General features: G+C 42.9%; 1 protein-coding gene across 1 annotated transcript in view; it reads right to left on the bottom strand.

Annotated features, from left to right (window-relative positions):
• Nucleotides 1-1,681: 1,681 nt before the first annotated feature.
• The window catches only part of LOC119801649 (liver carboxylesterase 1-like), a 29,606-nt gene continuing 4,567 nt past the window's right edge, over nt 1,682-26,720 (bottom strand). Inside the window, exons 2-14 of the mRNA XM_038312248.1 lie at nt 23,336-23,543; nt 21,330-21,474; nt 19,568-19,698; nt 18,128-18,281; nt 17,451-17,555; nt 16,714-16,818; nt 14,336-14,374; nt 12,505-12,645; nt 10,891-10,971; nt 10,233-10,380; nt 5,384-5,515; nt 3,497-3,569; nt 1,682-1,963 (exon numbers count right to left, since the gene is read on the bottom strand). Of these exons, the coding sequence (XP_038168176.1) occupies nt 1,780-1,963; nt 3,497-3,569; nt 5,384-5,515; nt 10,233-10,380; nt 10,891-10,971; nt 12,505-12,645; nt 14,336-14,374; nt 16,714-16,818; nt 17,451-17,555; nt 18,128-18,281; nt 19,568-19,698; nt 21,330-21,474; nt 23,336-23,543 (1,646 nt within the window). The 3' untranslated portion in view covers nt 1,682-1,779. The remainder of the gene's footprint in view (nt 1,964-3,496; nt 3,570-5,383; nt 5,516-10,232; nt 10,381-10,890; nt 10,972-12,504; nt 12,646-14,335; nt 14,375-16,713; nt 16,819-17,450; nt 17,556-18,127; nt 18,282-19,567; nt 19,699-21,329; nt 21,475-23,335; nt 23,544-26,720) is intronic.

Below are 26,720 nucleotides of genomic sequence, written 5' to 3'. Positions count from 1 at the left end.
GAACCAGAAGGCAGACAAGATTGTGGAGCCTTAGGCTTTATGTGGCAATGAGACTCTACTGGGAACTGAACTGCCAGGCCTCTAGCAGAGGGTGATATGAATGTGGCCCAGGAAAAGTGTAAACTGACTTAAAGCATTATGAGATTTTTGGTGTTTTCTGTTTGTTTGTTAAGTTGGTTTTTGGTAACCTGATAGGCCAGTTCTAGAGTGTGAACTTTGTAAATAATGCCATGTTTTAGTGTCAACACATTGGAAATGTCTTGGAGAGACTATTGGACAGTGGGTAGTAAGGAAGTTGTCTACACTGTTCATAGCCACAGCCTGTGTCTTGTTTGCAACTGAGCTTAAAGCGGGTTTAATAAAGTTGTTGGTGGAAACTTCCAACAGAAAAGTATTCAGGCCTGGCTCAGTTATTGGTAGATGCTGGTACTTAGGTCTGCACAAACAGCAATAATAAGACATGCAGTTTGCTGGCAACTACCCATTTGAATTTGGGGACAAGAAAATTGTGGTGGATGACCAGATTACAGATTTTTAAAATAAGCCATACATTTTCATCTGGAAGGGAAAAATATCTCGAGGCCATCACAGGAATTATTTAGTTCCTACCCATTGCTCTTAAGAATGTAAAAATTTGTCTTGAGAAAAGAATTCTCCATGGTGACCTATCACACAAGCCACAAGAGAGTTTCCCTGCATTCTGACACCTAGGCCCACTGGGGCTCCTAAAACTGCATTCTTAGAGCCTGCCTGCTCCACCACTTGGGGATAGACTTTGCCATTATCCATGATGCTGCTTCTGCAGGCACACAGAACTCAAATTATTGGTTCACAGAAGCCTTGACATGCATTTAAAGGAAAGCAGACACTGTGTGCCGTGACCTGAATAACCATCAGCCATCTATATGAAGGCCAGGGATGAAGCTATGAGGGTGAAGCCAGAGATGGGACAGAACCCTAGAAGATGGTCAGAAAGGAAAGGAATATTTCACCAAAACAGAGCACAGCTACAGACAGCAAGTAGGGCTAGTTCAAGCATGTTAAAAAAGGCTATATGCATCACAACTGCCAGGCCTGTAGATTCTGTCATTCTGGTGCAATATGCCATGGATGTAGGCATGAATATAAAGGGCCTGATGATTGCCTTGCTATCTTTCAGCCTTCTTTTATCCCCATTACTGCTTTATGGGACTCAAATCTACCATCTTGGAATGGCAGTATATATTTTATTACACTGTGTCTTACAGGTGTGTTAATTATTCTTAAATTGTGTGTAAATTGTTTTATTTATTCCACTTGGGTGGGCTCATTTCTCTGTTCTGTCATTCCTGCCCTCTCTGGGATGCGTGGGTCTTTGTGTGGACCTTGGACAAAGTAGCACCAAAGAAATCTCATGTCTCCCACAGTGTGCCTGTTTCCTTTAGATAGTAGGGCAGTCAATCATTTATCCACTCCTTGCGGAGGTGACATCTTATGGTGTTGGATCTCTCTCCATACTTCCCTCTCTAAGGCCCGTAGATTCATCTTGAGCCAAAAACTCTGGTTTGATTACCAGGGGAATGGTTTTGTAATGTTAAAATTTGAAAACATAAAATCAAATGTTTCTCCTTATTATGTTTGTACAGTATGCTACACAACTCTATATCTTTTTCCATTGTGTTTCTATAGCATCCCACATGTGTCTATGTCCTCAAAAATAGGATGCTTTTATTTGGATACAACTTCTGTGGAATATCCCTTTTTCTGCTCCATGCTCTCAAATCTGGCTGGGCCTCCTGATCAGAGCTCAACGTGCTTCTTCTGGGTTGACATCTCTGCTGCATCGTTGGCCCTGAGCTCAGTCCAAAATGCCACTTCCCTGTCTTTGAGCCCATGAGCTGCCTGTGTTGGGACTCCAATCTGCAGGTACCCTTCCTTCTGGTCATACTGTGGCCAATGGGGCAGCCCTTCCCCATTGGGGTTCCTGTGAACAGAATAAAAAGAGAAAGTCACCAAATCAGCTACGCTGTCCCCATGGTGCTCAGAGATGTGCAAGAATGCGCTGGCTTATCTTTGTCAAGAAACCAGTAACCTTCCACAGATGGACAGATCTCTATCTGCTGGGATAGTTCTCTCTCTCTCTCTCTCTCTCTCTCTCTCTCTCTCTCTCTCTCTCTCTCTCTCTCCAGTCTCTCTTAAATCTTGTTATGATTTAAATCTTACATTTTCTATAAATCCTCCTGGGTTATGAATTGATACTGTCTGCGAGCTAGTGGAATAGAAGGTGGGGCATAGTTGGAAAAACCAGATCACAAAGGTTTTGAACAGTTCTTGGGTTCCATTCTTCACATCACAGCTTCCTGATGCCCAAGAATTTAACTGGGGCCTTGCTTACATTGTGCAGTATCATGGCAGCATGCCTAGCACCAGAGTGGTAGCTGAAAAGTGACATCCTGAGCTGTAGACAGAGACACTGGATCTGACATGGACTTTGAAATGTCAAAGACTTTGTTGGAGGAGTGACATACTTCTTCCAACAAGACCACACCTCCAAATCCTTCTAATCTAAGCACATTGTGACTGAGCATTCAACTATATGAGCCTATGGGGGTATGTTTTTATACCCATATATTAATATAGGTATTAGTTTATCCATTTATACCCAGAACCCAAGTAATGACACAAAGTCTGAAGAAAAGAATGCATTTCCAAGCTTTTCAGAGCCCATGTCTGTCAACAGATTTCTGGATGTTTGAAAAGTAGATTTAGGATTTAAATGCTTCTCTCTTAGATTCTGGACTTGCTCTGGTTTGAATTTTCCCATTCCTCTTTTGAGAATAGGAACATTTGGCTATTGTCCTTGCATTTTGGAAATTTGTTACTTTTTTATTTGTGTTGTTTCTCATAGCAAAGGCTTACCTGAGCCTGGGAAGTCTTTGAACTTGGATATCAAAGCAATGTTAAGAGTGTTAAGAATTTGTGTGGATGAGTTTTTGTGATGTACATGAATTTCTGGGGATTGTAGGCAGGTTATAATTTAGAGCTTAATACTACCCAGAAGCTCATGGATTGGAGCTTTTATCCTCACCTGATGGTGCCATTGGGGCATGACAGAAAGGTAATGAAGAAGGACTTGTTGGAGGAGGATGATCATGGGAGACTTGCATGAGGACAGTGTTAGGATCCTGGCCCTTCCCTTCCCTTCCCAAACATCAGGAAGTAAGGTGCTTTGCCCTACATATACTCCCCACATGGTGTTCTGTTCTGACACTAGAGCTCATAGGACAAGGATCAAAGCTTGAAACCTCTCCATCTGAGCCTGAGTTCACATTCTCTCCTCATGTTGAAGTACCACAAATCATCCAACTGCACAGCAGGTTTGCCCAGCTCTCACTGGACTGCTTCGATCCCAGGGTTAGAAGGATGATCACTGAAACTCTAGAAAACTACTCCTTCCTCATAGGTAGGACCCAGGGCACTACACCTTCAGGTCTGGCAATATTGCCCCCAGCCTCACCCATTCCGAGCAAAGTTGGCCCAGAATTTCATCACCATCTTGCTGAGACTGATCTCCTCCTCTGAGGCACCATCTGTGTGGAAAAAAGATATAAAATTAACCTGCTTAACTTAAGGTGTGGTTAATGAGCTAAAAAATAACCTATTTTACTTAAGTTGTGGTTAATGAGCTAAAAGTTAACCTACTTAACCTAAGATGTGGTTGATGAGCTGCAACAACATCGCAATCTGAGCACCTTTAATAAATGTAGTCTTGAGTATGAACACATTGGGCTGAATGTGTCTGATCGATCCTATGATGCTAATCCCTGAAGATACATGGGGTCAGTCCTGGTTAATATTTGAAGGGGAGAAATGCACTCTTGACCTTTATTACATATCCACTGAGCAAATTCTGTCTTTTAAGAAGATCTTTGTGAGTATGCCTTCAATTTAAAGTTAAGAGGAATGTTTCAGATGCCATATGCCTTTATCTCTCATACTGACCTGTCTGGTGTCCATCTCCCTTGGAGTCCAATGGCAACAAGACTCAGTTTCCCCAGTTTTACCACCAGAGTTGCTGCCCCTTAGGTCTGTTCTCAACCTCCTACATATACACCTCTTCATAGACTCTGAAAATAATCATAACTGGGAGATGCCCAGTGACACTGGTGTGCCATGAGGGACATACAATAGGTCACATGTTATATGCAATTGTTGAAAAGTAAGGTATTGGAGACCTTTGTTAAAGGTTCACTAAATATCATATCTTTCAGCGTATTTAAATTTACGGTATATATTAGATAGCTAGATAGGTAGGAACATGATTGATGTGGGAGGGTCTTCTGTTTGAGTTGATTTTATTGGTTAATAAAGAAACTGCCTGGCCCATTTGATTGGCCAGCCCTAAGGTGGGCGGAGTAGACAGAACAGAATGCTGGGAAGGGAAGTTAATAAATCGCCATGCCTCTGCTCTCTGGGTCAGACGCAATGAAGCTCTGGCCCAAGATGGACATACACTAGAATCTTCCCGGTAAGGCACGACTTCGTGGTACTACACAGATTATTAGATATGGGTTAATCAAGATGTGAGTAAGAGGCTGAAACTAATGGGCCAGGCAGTGTTTAAATGAATATAGTTTGTGTGTTGTTATTTCGCGTGTAAAGCTAGCCGTGCGGGAGCCGGGTGGCTGGATGCAGCCCGCCTCGTCACTACACATGATAAGCCTTATTCAAAGTTAGAAAATGTTCTAACTCTTCCTTTACTCAAATTCTAGTACTTATGGGAGGCAAAAAAATACTGGCATTCTTGCCCTAAAGGGCTAGTGGATGACTACGGTGGTCTGAATAAAAGTGGTCCCCAAAGGGAATAGCACTACTAGGAAGTGTGGCCTTGGTTGAGGAGGTGTGGCACTGTGGGGATAGGCTTTGAGGTCTCTTTTGTTCAGGTTTCCCTCAGTGTGACTGCAGGTTGACTTCCTGTTGCCTGCACGATGTAGTGCTCTCAGCTCCAGCACCACGTCTGCCTGCACACCAACCGCCATGCTCTGGGTCATGATGATAATGGACTGAACCTCTGTTACAGTAAGTGAGCCACCCCATAAGTGTTTTCCTTATAAGAGTTTCTGTGGTGAGGGTGTCTCTCCACATCAACCAAGACAGTGACCTTCTAATTTTCTTATTGGTGTCACAGCAGGATTCTGAGAATGACTGTGGCTGGGGACACATTAACACAATCCCATCATGTGTATTAAAGAAGGAGAAAGGCTGGGGACTGTCCTATAGCGGAGCTCCATTACAGAGCATCGGGAACACCACTTTAAAAGGAGACACTTGCTCAAGGCCATCAAGCAAAAATCCAGACCCAGGTCTCAGATCACCAAGGCCACAAGCAGCAAACAGACTTTACCTTTTAAAAAGGGGGCTCCCAATACAGAGAAGAGATCATCACCATGGTCTCCTTCCATTGTCTTGGGTCTCATTTCTGATACAAAGCTTGGCCCATATTGAAACTCATACATGTAGGTAGGGGCTCCAGCATCTGAGGAGACATGGATTCATGCACAGTTCACATTTCCAGATACACACCTGGATAGTGTCAAGGTCTTAGGCCCTGCAGTTAAAAATCACTCTTTAGCTTCAGAGGAAATAGCTTTAGGAAGTCCCAGGGATTTGCTTAGGGCTGCACAGCTGGTTGATGTAGTCCTAGGATTTGAAGAAGATGCTTACTGAATGAACAGTGAATGGATACACACAGGCAGTGACTGAATGGGATGAGTGTCAGAGTGTATAACATCTACAACCTCAGAGTTGCATCCTGCCTAGCTCTGGGCACTCAAAGAGTTTCTCAGCTCTTCAGAGGCATAAAGAAATGATGACATATAAATAAGATTCTATGCTGAGATTGAATGATCTGTCTCTTGTGTTTCATGATACCTCCAACTTCATTGGTAGCCCAAGGGTAAGGTCTTTTTATAAGTTTTTTTTTCAGACTATATATTCTGATGACAGTTTCCCCTCCTCCAATCCTTCCTTCCTGATCCTCACCACCAAACCAAATCCACAGCATCTCTATAGAAAGCAAACATACAAGCAAACAATCAGACAAACAAAACAAAAACAAAACAGGACAAATAAACAAGCAGGAAAGAACAAGAGCCAAAGGAAAAAACACAAGAAACACATACAGACACAGAGACACTCCACACATACAGAAATTCCATATAAACACAAAATTGGAAACAGCAAAAACATCCAGACAAAACATTATGAGGGCAAAATATCTCCCCAAATACCACTGAGTTACTTTTGTCTCTGTCATCTATAGCTGGGCTTGGGGACTGCTCTTAAGAGTTGATTCCATACCTTTTGAGACTGTTGGAGAAAACAAATTTTTTTTCTTTGTGGGTGGTTGTGAATTAGAGACAGCTTCTTGGCTAGAGAAGCATGACTGTGTCCACGTCCTCTCTCAGCACTGGAACTCCATCTGGCTTAGACCTGTGCAGCCCCTGTGCTGTCACAGTCTCTGTGAGTTCACATGTGCATCAAGGCTGTTGTGTCCAGCAGGGCCTTGTTTCCTTGGCATCCTCCATCCTTTCTGGCTCTTATGGTCTTTCTGCCTCCTCTGTAACAGTTTTCTCTCATCCTTGAGGTGAGGATTCGATGGAGACATCCCATTTAGGGCTGCGTGTTCCAAGTGCTCTCATTCACTGCATACTGTCTAATTGTGCTCTCTGTATTTGTTCCCATGTACTGCAGGAGGGAGCATCTCTGATGATGGCTAGGGTAGGGGCTTATCTCTGAGTGTAGCAGAAAGTCATCAAGGGTCATTTTGTTGCTACGTTCCTTTAGCAGAACCATAGTATCTGGTATTCCCCTACGCCCACGGCCTATAACTGGAGGTAAAATCGAAGTGCCTGGGCAAGGCGAACTTGTGTTTCCTCCAAACTCTTTCCTCCTCTCCACTGACTCCTCTCTTACCAACAAAGAAGGGGTCAAGATGTCACTATTTTGCTTATAGGGTCAATGGAGGCATCAATCTTTGCTCCTCATGTATGAGCCCATAAACCTCCAGTCTGGGAGCTTCAAGACAATGGTTTAATAACAGAACAGATACCCACATATTAGATAAAGTAGGGAAATTCAAAATACTAAAAAGAAGTATAAATTTCCCTGAAAACATTCCTACTCTTTCACAAGACATATATTATACATGCACACACACACACATATATATATTCTTATATTTATAAATACATATACACATTTACACCTTTATAATTTGTATCATCCATGCACTTCATAAATGTATTTGAAGTAATTTTGTGTATATTACATTAAATACTATTTTTTTATTTTTCGAGACAAGGTTTCTCTGTAGCGTCAGAGCCTGTCCTGGAACTAGCTCTTGTAGACCAGGCTGGCCTTGAACTCACAGAAATCCCCTGGCCTCTGCCTCCTGAGTGCTGGGATTAAAGGTGTGTGCCATCACCTCCGGGCTACATCTCATTACTTTGTGCCATGAGATGTCCATCCCCGGAAGTGGCGATGACAACAAGTGTCATCACAACACAGGATGGGGAATATTTTAATTAACTCACAACTCTGTCACGATAGCTTTAGGCAATCCTGTGACTCTGCCAACCCCTTAGGAAACAGTTCTTCAAGGTCAAGTAGAACTTTCTGGAAAGACAGTAAGCCTCGCTTTTGTGACGATATGGACACAGTTTTATCCTACATAGTGCAAGGTTTTAACAGAAAGTTATGCTAATGACTATATCTGAGATTACTCCTCAAGTAGACTTAAAGTAAACTGCCATCCAATGATATAATTTATTACAAAAGAGACATAAAGTGTGTATTCATTAAGGGGTAGAGTCATAAAGTAACAACGTTATCAGAGGAGATAGGAAGCATGTAGGATCACATGGCCATAAACCTTTATATGTTATCAAAGTTACAATTTTACCAGCTTACTGTGTGCTATCAGAATTACACTAGGGGTCAGTGAGATGACTCACAGCTGGATTCCTGACTCCAATTCCTAGAACTTCTATGATGGAACAAGAGAACTGAGTCCCACTCTGACCTTCATATTGACATGGCGGCATGGGTACATGGCAAACAGACAAGTACAAATAGATATAAAATATCTGTAAAAGCAGAATGGTAGATGTAGGATTTATAGTAGACACAAAGCAGAAGTCTTCAGTGGAGCCATAGCCCCAAATTAGAAAAAAACAAAGGCACACTCCTTCAGAACAGCAGAAAATCACAAAGAAAGGCACCTAGAGAAGAAGAAAAACTTATAAAACAACCATAATGGAACCACCAAAGAGCACTAGTGAGTCTTTAAGGACCACAATTATCTTTAATGTGAATTCTGAAATAAAGGAGATGGATTGAATGGATTTTTAAACATGCCTTACCAACAGGTTTACCATAAATAAAATGAAGGTTGGAAGAGAAAGAATGAAAATGGATGCAATTTGAAAGGAAAACTAAATAAGAGGAACGGAAGCAATGGTTGTGTTAGAGCACAGGGTCTGAGATAAAAAACAAATGAGCTGGACCTGGTGGCTCATATCTGTACTCACAGAACTCTGGAAGCCAAGAAGGACAACTACTGTGAATTTGAGATCTGTCAGAGATACACAATCATTTCTAGCCCATTCTGAGCTACAAATGAAAACACAAGAAACACATACAGACACAGAGACATTCCACACATACAGAAATTCTGTATAAACACAGAATTGGGAACAGCAAAAACATCCAGACAAAACATTATGAGGGCAAAATATCAGGCAGGAGGAAAATCTTTATCTTATTAGTTTTCCAACCCACAGTGTCATATATATAAATGATAAAATCATAAATTTAAAAATAGCTGAGAGAAAATTTCAAGTCTCACTGTAGAAAATGTTAAGTATGTGAAGAAATGTGTGTGTTAATCAGCTGATATATTTATTAGGCATTGCATAATCGAGCAGAAAATGTGTGCACCATAGTTGGCAGGTGAAATTTATCAATTTGAATTTTTTTTTTTTTTTTTTTTTGGTTTTTCAAGACAGGGTTTCTTCGGTAGCTTTTGGAGACTGTCCCGGAACTAGCCCTTGTAGCCCAGATTGTCAATTTGAAATTTAAGAAATGATAGAATGTTTCTCTCTTTCAAAATATGTCATTGTGTTATATTCTCTATTCTTTCTTCATCCCTACAGTTTCTCACAGGTAACTGCAACTTCAGAAAGGAATGCGGGAAAATCATCTTAGCCTCGCAGAAGGAGCAGTTTTGGCATATGTAATTGGTACCTTTGATAGTTGGTTCCAGCAACTTAGTTAAATTAAGAACTGCTTAGAAAACTTGCAAATCCCACTTTTGTGTTTATGGGAGTGTTTCCAGAGACAATTAGATCACTACGGCTCATGTGTTTTCTACTATTGCATTCAAGCTCTAACACACTATTGGTTGGGGAAGGTGTGTTCTGTTGGTAGGAAGTTGGTCACTGGGGCCATACTCAGTAATGACCTGGACTATGCATGTTGCTGTTCCACACAGCTTCAATACTTACATGCCCCATGATGCGAGCTGATCTAACTCTCTCAACATCACAGGCTAAACATTCGAGGCTCTGAACTAAAGTAAAGTCTCCTCCCCTTAAGTTTTGATATGTCATTTATTTTTGTTACGGAGTGAGTGAAGTAAAAATTACACATTCTGACTAATTGCCTATTTCTGGGCAGGCCAGCCTGATATGCACATAAAACATCAACAGGACTTGCCTGGGCCATTTTCTGGCCACTAGAAACAACTGTGCTCATGTTTGCAGCAAATAAAGGCATCATAGATAGACCTAACAATCCCTGTGAGAGAGCTCTTAGCCAATGAGCAGTGGATACATACTGCTCTTTAGCTGCTGAGAGAGAAAAGTCCTGAACAAAACACTAAGCTGCATGTATCTAAGGTGGTCACATGCTAGGCAGCTCTCTAGGTTGGCCCCTCTCCTTTCTAAGTCTCACCTCACCTCTCTACAGTGTTCTGTGGGACTATCTCCTAGACTAAACTGCTTGTGACCAACTTTCTCATAGACTCCTACTGGCAGAAGGGAAACTAACGATTGCAGGACATAGGGAACCTGCTTTTGAGGGCTGGTCCTCAGTGGATTTCATAACTGACTATTTCAAGAGGTGGGTGAGTTGGAGACCTAGCTGGTGAGTTTGTATCCTTCTCCCATGCAACACGTGAGACTGAGACTCACCTCTGTGGCCACGGGACACAATCACAGACGGGGCACCAAACATCACATCTCCCATTAAGTCCTGGAGAAGGTCTTTCTTCCTGATGGGGTCGTCTGTCCCTGATATGTACTTCTCAATGGCAGCTGGAATCAGACTCTCAGAGATGTTCTAAAAGGACCAGAAACTGATCAGAAAAGTGTTTCTGAGAAAGGGAATGAAAAAGGCATGGCTCATGAGACTTGCTGGTCAGTAACATCTTCTTTATCAGAGCTGAGGACATTCAGGAACCTACAGATAGTAGGGGCCCATGTGTCAGAAGGACAAAGTACTCAATGTTAGTAAATATTGTTGTGCCCACCTGTCTGCTTTGCCTCCCAAAAATTACCTACAGAAGTCTTGGGTCTCTAAGCCCTAGATAACTGGGTTTTGCTGAAAATAGCCTCCATCTTTAGCCAGCTTTCCAAAGGAATCTTTTATATTCAACAATATATCCTGGAAATACTGGAATTTTTAAGCAACAAGCAGCAAATGAGTTTCTCGCATTATACTAAAGTGTGCAGAGTAGAAAACGGGGGCTGAAACACAGATATGAGCACTCTTAGCCACGGAGTCAGTGTGTGTTTGGAAGCAAGCACCCCCACTTCTTTGCTTCTCAGCTCAGTCCCACAGTTCGCTTACAAGGATTGGGTAAGACTGCCAAAGAAGGGAAGCGATCCTCTTCTCGTCCATTTTGTCTTCGGAAAGTGGAAAGCCTATCATCTGTGAAACACAATGATTAATATTTGTGAATCGTGTGGAATTTAACAGGAAGAAACAAAAAGGTCGAATATCCAAACCAATACAGAAGGAAGTTCCTTTACCAGGCCTTGTTAGGTGTGGAATTTCATGTTTGAAGAAATAACCTATGAAAAAATTGAGATTATATCTAGAAATATATGCAGTACAAGAGAATGCACATACCACATATATTGTATATATTAGATATTATAGATAGAAATCTATACCATGTATAGTTTATATAATGCAAACACACACTAATCCTTCAGAGGATGAGTGGCATTTAGGCTAGGACAGTGTTAGAAGGTACTGGGAGGACACAAGCCCTGACCTACAGCTCAGGAGTCTATGGAAGCCAGAGTCCAGTCAACTATATGGCTAAATTTCATTGATGATCTTTTCAATCCTTTGCAGGTAGCCCTACAGAACCTTCTGTGTGTCTATCCCTGGACAAATGTCTGTACTGAGAAACTTGACCCTACTCCAGCAGCTGAAGGTCATCCCAGGGCCCTACAATGACAGTTGTCTCTCTTCAGTGCCCACCTGGTCAAGCTCAGGAAGCTCAACTGGAGTTACTCTACCTCTTTCTGAACTTATTGATGGGCCCAGGGTCCCCTGAGCCTTGTCTTGGGATCACCCATCCTTTCTCTGTCCTGTGAGCTACAGTTTCCTCAACAACATTATTTTCCCAAGTATGTGAGGGAAAATTTTCTTGCAACACTTTAACCTTTTAGAAATGTGCACATTTGGGGTGATAACCCCCATCACCCTTTTGGTCACCATGCAGAGTGAAGAACTCACTTTGGTGAGGTATGTACTTCAGCTCACACCTTTGCTCCCTATCATGACAAGATGCAAACTTGTTTCCGGGAAGTGGGGATGAATTAAATTCAGTAACTGGAGACACTAACTCATTGCTTAATCACAGCGTCTCTCGGGACTGTCTCAGCCTTGAAATCTCTATATATCAGGAATCTGACACCGCAAACGCTATGAAATTAATACATCTCAGTGGTTTAGTCAATGTCAGAGTTTTTCTCCTACCGGGGAAGGACATCCATCCTTCTTACCTTCCAGAGCAACTTTATTTCAGTCCGAAGTGATTTTTATGGACCTCAAGTACCAAGTACAGCCATGGAAATGTATACAACCCAATAGTTCAAGTCCAAGGTGGAAGCTGCAGTGCCCAATCAGATTCTCCTGGACTCCATCTCTTGCTCCTTAGATGCCCCTTGTCACTCCATCTGCACCATTGTCCTCTCTACAGACCCTCCCAGCCTGGGAATTTTAGACTCCTTAAGGAAGGACAGCATCTAGGGAGAGGGTTTTCCAGGGCTGTAGTTCCCAGAGGGCAGCTGGGCCATGCTGGAGAATCTTCCCATGGAAGTATGACAGTGGTGACAGTTTCTCTGGTCTGGTTGGAGACTGTGACCAGATAGAGCACATAGGATCAAAGAGGTGGGTTGTGTGGACTGAAGATCCATGGGTACCACTAAGAGTCCTATATGTTCTCACCATAGGCATGCTCCAGCCAAACTCTTTCTTGGTGATGCCCACCATGTAGGGCACAGTGTTGAAGTTCTTCTCAGCCAGGATCTCTTCTGGTGCCTTTGGCAGCACCACTCCATCAATCACAGTGGGAAGCAAAAAGTAGCTCTAGGAAGAGAAGAATGCAATGTCTGTGATTACCCTTCCCCAGCTAGCATCAGACTCCACTCTCTGTCCATCTCAGCGCTCAGCCTACACATGGACTCATGTGTCTGCGCCACAGGAAGTCGGGGTCCTAAATGGGTCCACGTCTATGAGTAGCTAAAAACAGAACTGTGCCAGGGGAGCCAGAAACAATACTGACAGGGAATGGGTATTATGGGAATTGGTTTAGAGCAAAGTAAGATATATATGTATACGTGTGTAACAGATCATATTCAATTTTACATATGTATATAAAATTGTACATAATTTGAAATTATAAATATATTATAATTTATAAATTTTATACAGTTGTGTGTGTGTGGTTTAAGTGGCCCCATTTGAACACTTTGACCCCAGTTGGTGACACTTTTTGGGGAGCTTTAAAGGGGGTGGACTTGCTGTAGGGAGGATATCAACCACAGGAGAGCTTAACAGTTCATCACTTCTAGTTTAAACTGTGTACTTCATGCTTGAACTTCAACGTAAGAACACTCAGCTTCAGGCTCCTGTTGCCACCCTTACTGGTTGTTCCTTCCACCCTGTCATGACCCGACACATTGCACCAGAATGCCTTGCCTATGCTGTGGTCACAGTGGTCTTGCACGGCCCCTGCCCCTTCTCTATAACCTATTATTTTCACCGTGCAGTCAAAGGGATGCTTGCAAACTCAACACGTTTCACTGCTCTATTCAGACCCTTCTGGATGCCCGAGTCTCAAGCTGAGTCACAGCCCATGTCTTTCAATAGCTAACCCCATTTACACCTCTTCCAGCTCCCCACACTCAAGCCTGTTTCTGTCCTGGCTGCCTCTACTTCAAACACACTGTGCTCCTGTAACAGGCCTTTTCAGCTACAGGGAAGTGTTTCCAGGTTTCCCTCTAGCATGACTTGGCTCTTCAAGCCATGACTTAAATCTGCTATTGACACAAACCACTCCCCAGCTCTCTCTCCTCTGCCACTATCAGATACACACCATAATTTACCAATTTATTTTCTTGATACTATGCCCCACCAGAAGAGCAGTTTCTAAGAAATTAGGAAATCTTGTCTGTTTCACACCCCAGCTCCTAAACCCTTCCTTTCACATAAGTAAGAACAAGGATTCCACGGGGAGGGAACAGAAGGGACAAGACTGGAGATGCTACATACCTGACATCACCAGGTCCTGGTCAGAGTTAGGAGGGAGAAGGACAGGGAGAAGAGAGGCCCCACTCATGTATTCTGGATGCTGGAGGAGGGCAGTATCCTCATCCCCGTGATCTCAGTCAGGCTCCTCTCTCATACATCTGCCCTTTGTTATCCCTTGAGAACTGGGCTCCTCGGTGAGGGCTCCTGGACTCTTAGTGAGTCATCTCAGCCATTTGTAAGGTCTGGTTCATCCTTCCACTACAGTGTCATTTTAGAAGCAGGAAATGTACACTGGAGGGGGAGAGGTGACTCTAGGGGATGCAGTTGCTGAGGACAAGCACTGAATCAGGAATCAGCTACCCTGCTCCTGATAGCCATGGCTGTATTACCCAAGCTAGTGACTTTCCCTCACTGGGTCTGAGCAGAAAACACATAAGGAACAGCAGAATTCTACAAAGGAGAGTCCTTTCCCTGGGATTTAATACATAAGATCCAACATTCACATACAGAAAGCAAAGGCCCTTACCTCTCTGGGGTCTCCAAGAAAATCAAGAGAACCAAACTTCTGTGGAGAAAACGTCAGAGAAAGTGGGTGAGGAACTTCCCTTAGACAAAAGTAGATCCTTTGAGTTTCAGCCTAAAATTTTAGGTTCTTTCTCCTGATTATTCCTTGGTGAGACCAGAATTAGAGGACCCTATGCTGTGTCCTCAGGGTCTGGGCATAAGCTGCAGCAGGATGGATAAGGGGCAGCAGCAGTGAAGAGACAGGGCCTGGGGCCCCATTCAGGGTCTCCAGAGCATGGAGAGGATGTCTCAGGCCTCTGACTGAATCTCTGTTTTTTCATCTCTCCCCCTTGTTTTCCCTCAAGCACAACACCCTGTTGGCTCCCGTGGAGAGTATAGTTATTAAGTCAAGTTGGTGGTAGGGGGTACACAGTATCCAGAGTCTACAGCCGGGATGGGCAACAGAACCGAATTTTCCCTCCACCACACCGTTGCCTTTTGCCTTCCTTCCTCCTCCTCCAGGAATGCAGACAACTGTATGTGACCTGGAGCACAGTGTCCAGCAGGTGTCCTGCCTGGATTAATGCAGTGATGAAACTTCCCAGATGGTTTTTCTGCTCCTAACGTCTTCCCTCTCTACAGTTTGCTTCATGCAAGTCAGAGGTCTTGGTAAAACTCTTCCTGGGAAGCTGAGTATACCCTAAACATTACTGCTGAATATTTATTATAATTGCCTTCCACGCATGTAGAGTGTTAGTCTAGAATTCTAAGGTCTTTATCCTGCTAAGAAAGCAAACTGGTTTAGAGAGATAGCTCCTACACCCTCCTTCAAATAAGCATGGGAAGGAATGGAGATAGGTACATTCTGACAGTATATTCAAATTGTCTACATCTAGCCACATCCTAAGCTGTTTGTCCCAGGATATTTTGATTATTTGAAAATTCTGTATAATACACTTCTTTTTCTGTTCAAGGTATCTTGAAGATTGTTCTCATCTGAGATGAGAAAACCCCAAATCCTGCACTCACACTGAAACACATTGCATCCTGGCCTTTTCTTGTCTGTGATCAGGAAAGCATTCAGTATATAATCGCATTGTTTCTCTTTCAGCTCCTGTCTGTATGGATCATAAATGGATGGACACACAGACATCAGATGGATGTCTAGATGTAGCTGGTCAATACAAGTACTGTTTATTTATGTGAATTCATTAAAATGCAGATGAAAAGTAAGGTAGATATTTAACAAACTATTGTTTTGGAGGACTGACAAAGGTATGTTGATAGAGATTGACTGAATGATTCCTGGATAATGATAAGACTGGAAAAGGATTAATTCAAAGTTTTAGATGCATCTCTACTAGACTGATCAAAAAGGTGATGAAAAGGATTTGGTTATGAAGATGAATTCATAGTTCAGAGACAATTTGGTAGGGAGTCTGATGGCAATCCTAGTACTTTAATTTTGTATCTTGGAAAATCTAGAAAACTATGCTACCACTATGCTATGAGTTTGTTTTCTACACCAACTGACATAAATTGTGACACTTTCTTGAAATGTCTTCTGCTGCATGTCTCATCCCCAAAAGTCAGGGTGATTAGTTATATGTGGGAATAGGGAGCATTTTATGTCTTAATAAAACTGAAAATGATAATGTTAAAATATTACTCAACTCAAATTCTTGATCTACAACTATTTCAGGCCTAACACTTTATACAGAAAGATCCTAAATCAAATTACTGCAGGGTTTTCTAAGTTTAAAATCCACACACAAACAAATGATTATGGTGCTTTCTGTTTAAATGCAGTGAATTCTCAAGCACTATCTACTACCATTGACAATCATGGCTAAGAATGAGGATCACCAGGTAACGGGTGCTTCCAAAGCTTTCCTTTCTTATGTGTGGGAGACTTGAAGACCACACTTAGTGCAAGGAGTCAGTTATTCTCTGGTGAAAAAGTGCTCTTGGCTCAAGACAGTCCCTATGGGCAGACTCATCATTTGACTATTTCCACCTTCCAGAGCCCTGACTTCTCACTGGATTTATTATAAACTGTATTCCTCACAGAACCCAGCTCCAGGCTCCTTGAGCCTGGGCTTCCTCACTGCTGAGCTCCTTACACAATATGCCATATCTCAACATAGTATGTTTTGATAAAGTGTGTGTGGGGGGGGGGGGGCTCTGTCATGTAATTTCTCATCATGCTATTATTGGACTTTCTGATATTTGAAGTATTTCATAACAAGAAAGAAATGAAAAAAATCTCAATTTAGATGGAAGGTTGGCAGTTCTGAGAGACAGGAAACTGTTTAACGAAATATGAACCAGAACATAGCTGAAGACATGAATCCTTGGGTCAGGCATACAGGGTGGGGCTAATAGGTTGGACACACGCACCATTTTCTGAGCGACCTCCAAGAGCTCATCCTCTGTCTTCTGGCGCAGGCAGTGAACCATGACAGCTGACGTGGTGGTTTTACAGCCAGCAAGAGCAGCCACTTTCTGCAAGAGATTAGGGGTCAAGAGCACATCCTTTCCCTTCCGCAATGCAGAGAGTGGATTGATTCAGCCGTTTCCTAATGTCTAAGGCAACAGATGACTGCTGACAGAATTCTAGACCAGCAAATCCAGGAACTGATTCCCGGAGTGTAACTCCTGGTACTGAATAGAACGCTGACAGGGTCTTATTATACAATGTCTATGCCTCTGGTGCCTGATCAAAAGGATCCAATTTCTCTCCCCAGAAGCACAAGGACTTAATGTTCTCCAAGTCAAGTGTGGCTACAGAAACTGTTTTCACTATCTAGTTTCAGATCCCACCTCTGACACACTGCTGTCTTAGACAAGTCGTGCATTCTTTCCGTGTCTTTCTCTTTTCCCCTCACAAACAAGGGGAATGCCCAGATGGTATGCACAGTAGATGATCACGTCTCATATACACTGAAATGTGGGCAGAATGGCTGGAGGTTAGACATGAAGTGTAGTGTGCCCTTAAAGCTGTAGCCTTTACTGCATAGCCATTCTCCTTCAGGGATCCCTGGAGCACCTCAGCTGAATCCTACAGCAAGAAGGACCCTTTGGGGTTCCTGGAGAACAGAGTAAGGGGCACAGGAGCTGTCCAAGGTGACACATACCTTTGCTAGGGGTCTGGCATCTCTCCCATACAGGCAAGGATTAAGGGCCACACTGCTCTGGGAAATGGCCCTGTGGAAGAGGTTCTTGGCCAGGGGAGACAACACCTGGAAGAAAGAGAGTTTATGCTCACAGGGAAAGCCAGTAAATCACTCATCTTTAGGATTCTGTTCACGTGCTCTTTTTTAAATTATTTTTTATTTATTTATTTTGCATACCAACCACAGTTTTCTCTCCCTCCTCTCGTCCCCTCTCCTCTCCATTCCCATCTACCTCCTCCCCATCCACTCCTCCTGTCTCCATTACGAAAGGAGCAGGCCTCCCATGGGCTTGAACAAAGCATGTTACCTAAGGTTGATGCACTTGATACCCTTTCCCCTGCACCAAAGATGGGTGAGGTAATCCAGTATGGGGAACAGGTTCACAGAACCAGCTAAGTACCAGGAACAGGTTTAATCCCACTTTTAAGAGCCTTACAAATAGGCCGAGTTACACAACTGTCACAGACATACAGGAGGCCTAGGTCAGTCCCATACAGGCTCGCTAAATCCTGGTCCTGAGTCCATGAACTCCCATATGCTCAGGTTAGCTGTCTCTGTGGGTTCCCCTGTCAGGTGCTCTTTTTAACCCAGTCATTCACCTGGATTATCTGGTGCTCTGTGGAGTTAGAAACACTTACGAGAACAGAGACACTGAAACCTCCTGCTGACTCTCCAAAGATGGTCACAGAGCTTGGGTCTCCTCCAAAGTTGGCAATATTGTCCTGGACCCAGTGCAGTGCAGCTATCTGGTCCAAATGACCCCAGTTTCCCCGGCTGTGTTCATCCCCTGTGCTGTAAGACAATGGTGAGTTGGAACAGAGATGCCATGGCTGTGCTCTGAACTAGGGCTCTTAGTGAGTCCTCTGAAGTGAGGCTGGGCTCCACATTACCAAGAGGAGCACTCATTGCCCACTCATCGCTACAGTGATGGCCTTTGTCGTCCCTACAGTCACCCTCCAGGTACTACGTACTCAGGGACCACCCACCATGCACACAACCTGGGTCTAAATGCTAGGGCTCATCTGAAGACAAACAGAGAAGAATCTCTAACTACAGTTGTCTCTTGCTGAAGTACATAGACCAACAGAAGAAATAAATATAGAAAAAGCTAATTAAAAAATAAAATTGGGTCTAAATGAAATGGGGTGTTAGGGTCGGACATAAAATACAATGGTAGCCTGGTATTTTAGATTGCATAGCCAGAAAAGACCTCGTTAGGCAGTGGCACTTAGTGGAGGTCTGAATGCAATGAACAAGTGAGTCTTGCAAGCATTGGAAGAGGGAGCTGCAGTAAGAGATGCATGGCCAGGGCTGCAGGAGCAGAGGTGTCAGTGATGCTGGTGTGATATGCAGGAGGGATGGGTTCTGTGGCCTTGGCAAAGACTTCTGTATCATTATAAGTAACACAGAACCATTGTGCAGAGGAATGACAGGACTTAATGTGTCTTCCAGAGCAGGCTCGGCCCTGTACAGAAAAGTTGGAGTATTAAAATAGTATCCCTATAACAGTAGATGGTTATGACAGTTATCAGTCTAGACACACGGGACTTTGACTAGGGTTGGAGCAAGGACTTATATTGTTCATTGGGGTTTGCAGATGGTTTGCCCACCAAAGGTCCAGTTCCATGCCCTAGTCTGTCTTGTGGCATTATCAGGCAGTGAAGGGACCTGTGAAAGCTGAGACTCAGAGGAAGGTTCTTTCGGTCTCTGCAGATGTTGCCTGGAAAGGAATTCATCCAGTTCTCTGTGATACGGTTGCTCCCCAGAGAACGAGTTAATCTTTTAAAGCAATATTACTCCCCTCTTTGGGATACATCTCCCACCATGTCATCTGTCTGCATGATCAACTTCCTTTTTTATTTATGTACCATGTAGTGACACAGCCAAAGTCTCCCAATAATGACTCATTGGATGAAACCCCACAATCTTGAGCATTTAGCATCTCTAGTTCAAAGGTAAGTAAGTTGGGAATCTATGTAGTAACATAACCCGTGCCATTTGCTGCAGTAACAGAAAGAAAAAAAACAGTAATATTGACCGAGGGACTAATGTGTAAGTAAGAATGTTGGTTATCTCACCTGAACAAACCCCAGATGCCCAGGCGGTACTGAATGGTCACTACAACCACATTTTCATGAGCCGACAGGGGCAGTCCATCGTAGGTGGACGCCCCATCCACCACTCCACCTCCATGGATCCACACCATCACCTAGACGAGGATAGAATAGCTAAACACGCATTGCTACATAAGCTACAGCACCAGCCTCGGGAGTTCTGGGGAAGAGTGGCACTCGGTGTTTCTATGGTGCCTCTGCGAATGGATAATGTGCGACACATCTGTAAGTCTTCTGATTAGCAAAGAGCCCTATGGGGCTTCTGGGACATATCTAGACCCAGGGATTGTGTGCCGTTGGTGAGACAGGACCAGATGGGATGGACAATCAAGTTTATCTTGGTTCATTGAGGAATTTATCATCACTTTGGTCTCTTGTATTTAACTTGTTTGGAAAGGAAATGAACTGCCAGGGCTTTGCAGGGGCTGAGGATTTATCCTGAGTAGAACTACAAGATTGTTCTGCAAGCACCAAGAAGATGATCCATGGGGGCTTAGGATGCTTGAACCTTGCACTGGAGTTTGCTTTGGAATGTCACTGTGGACCTTAAAGCGTAAGAATGTATGTATTCATGGGTTCCTCTGTGCAATGGAGTTTCCATGTGCTAACAGGCTAGCGTGGGTGGACTATTGGATTTATATACGAAGAAAATCCTGAGAAAAGCCTAAAAGAGTTAAATGAACGGGAGGACTGGAACCCTGTTTTCTCCTTCGGAGCTGAACTTGTGGTGATATCACTGTGCTCTCCCTCCAGTCCTTGGAACATTCAGAAGAGGGAGGTAGGGCATTTTCCAGCATGGGTACGGGTCTGTGCAAATGTGCACATTTGAGTGTATGTCTATGTTCAAATGTGGACACGTGGAGGCTAGGGATCAACCTTAGGCACCCTGTTCCTTGTTGTTTGAGGCAGGGCCCCTTCAGCAGGATCTAGGACTTGGCACCTCTGATGTGCTAATGTCATTGGGCTCTAGGGAACCACCCATCCCTTTTCCCCACCCAGAGATTACAGTCCTGCTTTCTATTGGGTTCTGGGAATCAAACTCAGGTCCTGAAGTACTTCTCAGACTGCACTAGCTTCCTGTCCCTCAAACTTCAAAACATCTCATTCCCATGGTCCTTCTAGGAATCATTTGTGCATGTTAAAATGCATGTTATTTTATAACCCAATTAAAGAAACTTTCTATGAAAACTTCAAATCTAACAAGAAAATTGTGTTTTGTTTCTAATATAACATCCGTGTCAGTTATGAATAATTTCTTAATAGTCATATTTGTCAAATTGCAAATTCTTAAAAATAAAAGAAATTTATTTGCACACTAGCAGTATCTACTGAAGTCCCCTACATATTGGGACTATACTGAATACATTGAATCAAATCTATTCAAATTTTAAAAGGTTTATCACCTGGATTTCTCATTTTTCTCTTACATTCAACACTGAGTTTCATGAAAATTAGCCTATACCTACTGTGGGGATCAAATTCTCACCAGAATAATTTTGGCTAGTCATTATTACTGGTCACATTACTTTTCGTGTGAGAGAACTTGGAAGATTAAGGTGTGCATCTCAGAGGCAGGGCAACCTCAACCAAGGTCTGACGTCACTGGGCTTGTGACTCAGTTCTTGTCTATAGTACTCCTGCCTGCAGTTTCCCCCATTCCCCTTCCAGTGCACGGAAGAGACCGATGCTGGAATCCACAGGTCAGGACCAGTGGTCCCATGCTCACCGGCAGCTTGGTGCTCTTTGTCAAGTCGGCAGGAGTATAAATGTTTAGGTAGAGACAGTCTTCAGAAAACTGGAGAGGGATGCTCTCCTTTCTGTTGGTGAAGAGAGATGAGAGCAGCTGCCCTGCTGCTGGGTCTTGTGAGCACCTGGGAAGGAAAGAGGACACCCACATTGCACCAGGTTGACACTGGTCATGTTGTCTGAGGCCCAACCTTGCTTGTGCTGTTGGTTGGAGCTTACTGATAGAGAATCAGTGACTAAGGTGGTTTTTGTGGCTCCTGAAGGAACCCCATATCTATAAATGCCTCCTAACTCTGAACAGGGAGAATGAGGTGCCACTTCTTCCTGTCTCAGAGCTTCGGATACCTTCCACATCTCCATCCTGGGAAGTTTCCCCAGACCACCAAGAACAGGAGCATAATATTCTTCAGAAAGGAAGAGAAATTCAGAGTTCAAAATGGGTGAAGAGATCAGCTTCACTGGTATTTAGAGACATGCAGCACCGCAGTTTTAATTGTTGTGATTGTTACTGTGTTTCTCAGCAGAAAAAAAAATCATTCTTTCAGTAAATGTATTATTTGGGAATTGTTTGTTAGATGACATTTTTATATTTCTATGGAAAGAGAAATTTCCATATATATGGGAATTTGGTTTACTTTTATTTTATTTTATTTGGTTTTACCCTAAGTCCCTGGGCTATCTAGTCTCTGGTTCTTGACCACCCAATCAGTGTTGGTTATGGGTTCTACCTCATGGAGTGTGTCTTAAATCAAACCAGATCTTGGTTCGTCACTCCCATAAGCTTTGTGTTACTTTTGTACCAAAATGTCCTGCAAGCAGATTGCCATTGTAAGGTGGAGTGCTTTGTAGCTGGCTTGGTGTCTACTTTTATCTTTTGAGAGTGTGTGGAGGACCTTCCATCCCAGGAACACTGTTCTGACGGGGTGAGGGCTCTATGTAGGCACCAGTTCAACTTCTCCACATTCAGTGACTTATGTTGGTGCTGTCATCAGCAATTGGGCTCTACTGTCAGTGTGTGGAGAGCAAAAACAGCCTGGGTTGTTTTATAGTTCACTAGGGACCCCCTTAGACAGCAGCTAGAATAGATGGAACCCATTTCTGGAACAGGAGTCTGTATTTGGTTATGAGAGATGTCTAGTCGGGGTTCTGTCTCTCCTAATATTTGGCAATTTCACTTAGATTACCTTATATGTATGTACATGAAGAAGCTTCTACTCTATTAGGTTTCCATACTGCTCCTCAAATAGAGCCATAATAGAGCTTCCAGTTTTGTTTTTGTGGAGTTCCCGTGTGTGTGACCATGTGTTTCTCTGTACTTATAGTTCCCGTGTATATGAACATGTGTTTCTCTGTATCTATAGTTCCTGTGTGTGTGAATATGTGTTTCTCTGTATCTATAGTTCCCGTGTGTATGAACATATGTTTCTCTGTATCTATAGGTGTTACTCACCCGTGTGTGTGAACATGTGTTTCTCTGTATCTATAGTTCCCGTGTGTGTGAACATGTGTTTCTCTGTATCTATAGGTGTTACTCACCCGTGTGTGTGAACATGTGTTTTTCTGTACCTATAGGTGTTACTCACCCGTGTGTGTGAACATGTGTTTCTCTGTATTTATAGGTGTTGCTCACGCTTTTTCTTTGGCTCCTTTTCTTCTGTTTGTTTGGTCCTATTCCAATTTGTTGTTTCTGTTTTATCTTACTGCACTTTATTATTTATTTCTTAGATGCCTGTTTGTTTTCTAATAAGAGACAGAAAGGATATGCATCCAAAGGAAAAAGGAGGTGTGGAGGAGCTGGGAGGAGTTAGAAGAAGGGAAACCACAATCTGGATATATTATATAAAAATCTATTTTCAATAACAGAAAAAAAGTGATCAAAATTTAAAAGAAAGTATAGCCAATCATAAGATCCTTTGACTCATCCCTGCACCACACTGAGACAGACATCTCCACTTAAAGAGACCCAGGCTCACTCCAGTGACTTACATAGGAGGGTAGGAGGTGGCATTCTTCACGAAGTTCCAGGGATCTGCAGGCTGTGGTGGAGCAAACCTCAGGGAGCCAAGAGGGGGCTTGGCAAAGGGCACTCCCAGGAAGACGGCCACAGGCTGTGCAAATCCTTCTAAGCTGACGTACTTCCCCAGGACTTTGCCATGTATGGTGTTTACCATGGGTGGTGAGGATGGGTGCCCTGCTGGACATGGAGAAAATGAGGAAACATCAGACCTGGATTCCAGGTAGGCTTTGTCTCTTTCTGGGCATGTGACCTTGAGGAAGTCTCCTCAGTCCCACAAGGTTCCACTTCATCCTATAAGGATAAGGACAACTTTTTCCTAACATAGGAATGATAAGAGGAGGAGACTGGATTGGTTACATAAAATCATCCAGTCATATTTGTTAAAAAAAAGAAAGAAAAAAACAAAAACAAACAAACAAACAAAAAGGAAATGAACCAGACATTGTCTTCTCTCTTAGAAGTCCATGGGAACGTTCACTTATGAGGCCCTCAGTGTGACCTGGAAGAGGAACAGAAAGGGGCCACACCAGCTGCAAGGACTGAGGCCTTCTGAATAATGTCATCGCAGAGGAACGGTGACTTTCCATCAAGGGAAGAATGAAGATGAAGAGTCATGGTTAAACTTCAGTAAACAGTGAGAGAACTAGAAACAGTGTGACATGAGACCTTACTGGGTAGGGCAAATGGAATATAGGTAACTCCAGATGCAGTCTGAAAGAATGGACAATGATCTTGGAAAAGCAGGTGCATGTTAGGGAAGACACTAATACCTGCCTAATGGTTAGGTTTCATTTAGTGGGCAAGAATAACCAACACAAGTGGTTCTAGAACATTCTCCTTGGACCTCTGAGCATGATCATTTAAAGGAGAAAAGAGTGGGCATCAGGAACTGGTGTAACATTGGCTCCATTCTTGCTCAACCGTCAGACAGTCCCTCGTCTCCCTAAAGCTTCACACCTGTCCTTATTCTACCTGCTGTGGGACTTGAATGAACAAACCCCATCCTCCTTCCAAAGACCAAAGGGTACATCACATTGGTCATGGCCACCTCTGACATCTCTTGTTTGCACTCATATGCACAATTTCCTAGGGTGTCCTTCATTGGACATGACCTTATCCTCCAATTTTTCATTTGGACCTTCTTGGATACAGACAACATGTAAACATCTCTCTTAGAACATATAGCCATAGGAGAAGCGTCTAGATTTGATAACTCAAAAGTTGACAATAAAACTTGAAGTCTTTGAGTGAATCTTGCTTTTATCACTGTACCAGTAATTAGTTCAATGCTATGCAGATTAAATGGCATTCAATTCCATTACAAATAACATCAAGACAAACTTTGTAGCAAAAAACACACAGATTATCTCCAATTTAAGATTATTTAATTTAAACTTTTGGTTTATGAATATTTCATACATGGGTACTGATTTACATAATTTCTACTCCCCACTCCCCTCAAATCTTTTCTTGTCTTCATTTTCTATCAAGTCAATTTCCTCTATTTCTACTATTGCACACCAAACATACAAACACACACAGAGAGACGCACAATTTACTGTGTTGCTTGTATGTACATGTGTTTAGGGTTGACCATTTGAGTTACATAACCCATTAGGGGGCTTGTCCCAGGTAAACACTAATTCTTCCTCTATTAGTCAGGGTTCACTATAGTAACAGAATTTATGGAATATATATATATATATATATGTATATGTACATATATGTGTATACATATATGAAAATATATACACATATATGGGAATACATGGAATATATGAATACATGGGAATTTACTGGAATGACTGCAATCTGCAGTCCAACAATGACTAGTTGTGAATTGAAAGTCCAAGAATCCAGCAGCTGCTCAGCACCATGAGGCTGAGTGTCTCAGCTGGTCTTCTGTATGTGCTGGGATCCTGAAGAAGGAGGCTCCATGCCAGTGAAGGAATGGATGTGTTGACAAGGGGGAGGGCAAGCAGGCAAAGGCAGAACACACCCTCCTCCTTCTTCCATTGTCCTTATATAAGCTTCATTTTAGGCCCAGATTAAAGCTCTGCCTTCTAGCCTTATGGCCTGGATTAAAAGCACACATCATCCAGCCTCAAGATTCCAGTCAAAGGCATTTTGTCCTCTTGCCTTATGATCTGGATCACAAGTGTGCTCTCCATTTCTGGATTATAGTTCATTCCAGAATGCAGTCAAGTTGCCAACCAAGAATAGCCACAATTCCACCCCTTGTCAACTTGACACACAGTCATATCTCCTTATGTCATGAATAATTTCCAAATGAAAGAGCAATCCCAGGCCATAATTGCACCTAAACATAATATTGCTATCCCACGTAAAATTGCAAAAGAGTTATACATTTCGAATAGTGGCAGTGTTCCTGGAATGACATCCTCTAGTATCTCAAACTAATATATGATAATCACTGATATTCTCTTAGTTGATGTAGCAACATGTAACAAGGAAATTGAAAGGAAACACAAAAATCTGTACAAACACATTCTTAACAAAACACAGCAGGAGCACTCAATCAGTTAGAATCCTCATTTCTGCAATTGGTCACATGACCTTAGATGGTATTTATAACAGCTTTCCTCTACTCCCCATTGTGCACATCCTCTGCCTTCTATAAGTACTTCAGCAGGCCTTGGCTCTTTTCCTGGAGAAGTGACTCTTACCTTCATTCCTGATGCGCCTGTGCCCTTTGTCATCCTGCCTGGATTAAGCCCTTGTAGGTTCCCATTAACTTTAACCTCAGGGCTCAGCAGCACCAAGAGACACTCCAGACATAATCCTCACCTCCATTGTGGGGAGGCAATTCAATCTCCCCATGGTAATCTGGATCTATCACCACCTCCTAACACTGTTATTTCTTTTTCATTTTTTATATTTTTTTGTAATGTAAAGGCATTACAGTCTAACGTGACGGGGGAGGGGGGCGGGATGTCTGAGCTTCCAGTTCAATGGAATGTTTGTTGTGGTTCCTGGCAGGAGCGCTCCCATCTCTGGAACCAAAACTCCTAGGCCATCGGAACTTAGGGTTGTGGGAACAGGAAGCAAACACTTTCCTAGTGGGCCACTAGGGGTGGCAGTGAGTGGAACTATCCCATTTTCCAACATTAGATGTTGTGGAATATTATTTTAACTAGGCAAAAATATGTTACTGGTGTGGGACAATTCTGTATTCTGTCAATTATGTTTTAAATAAATGCTGATTGGCAAGTAGCCAGGCAGGAAGTATAGGCAGGGACAACCAGACAGGAAGTAGAGGTGGGTCAGTGAGAACAGGAGAATTCTGGGAGGGAGGAAGCCCATTCCTCCCCAGTCCTGTCCAGACACCGAAGA

This window comes from Arvicola amphibius, chromosome 15 (assembly GCF_903992535.2).
Source record: "Arvicola amphibius chromosome 15, mArvAmp1.2, whole genome shotgun sequence".
Lineage (NCBI taxonomy): Eukaryota > Metazoa > Chordata > Mammalia > Rodentia > Cricetidae > Arvicola > Arvicola amphibius.
This window is presented reverse-complemented; position numbering and strand designations above follow the sequence as displayed.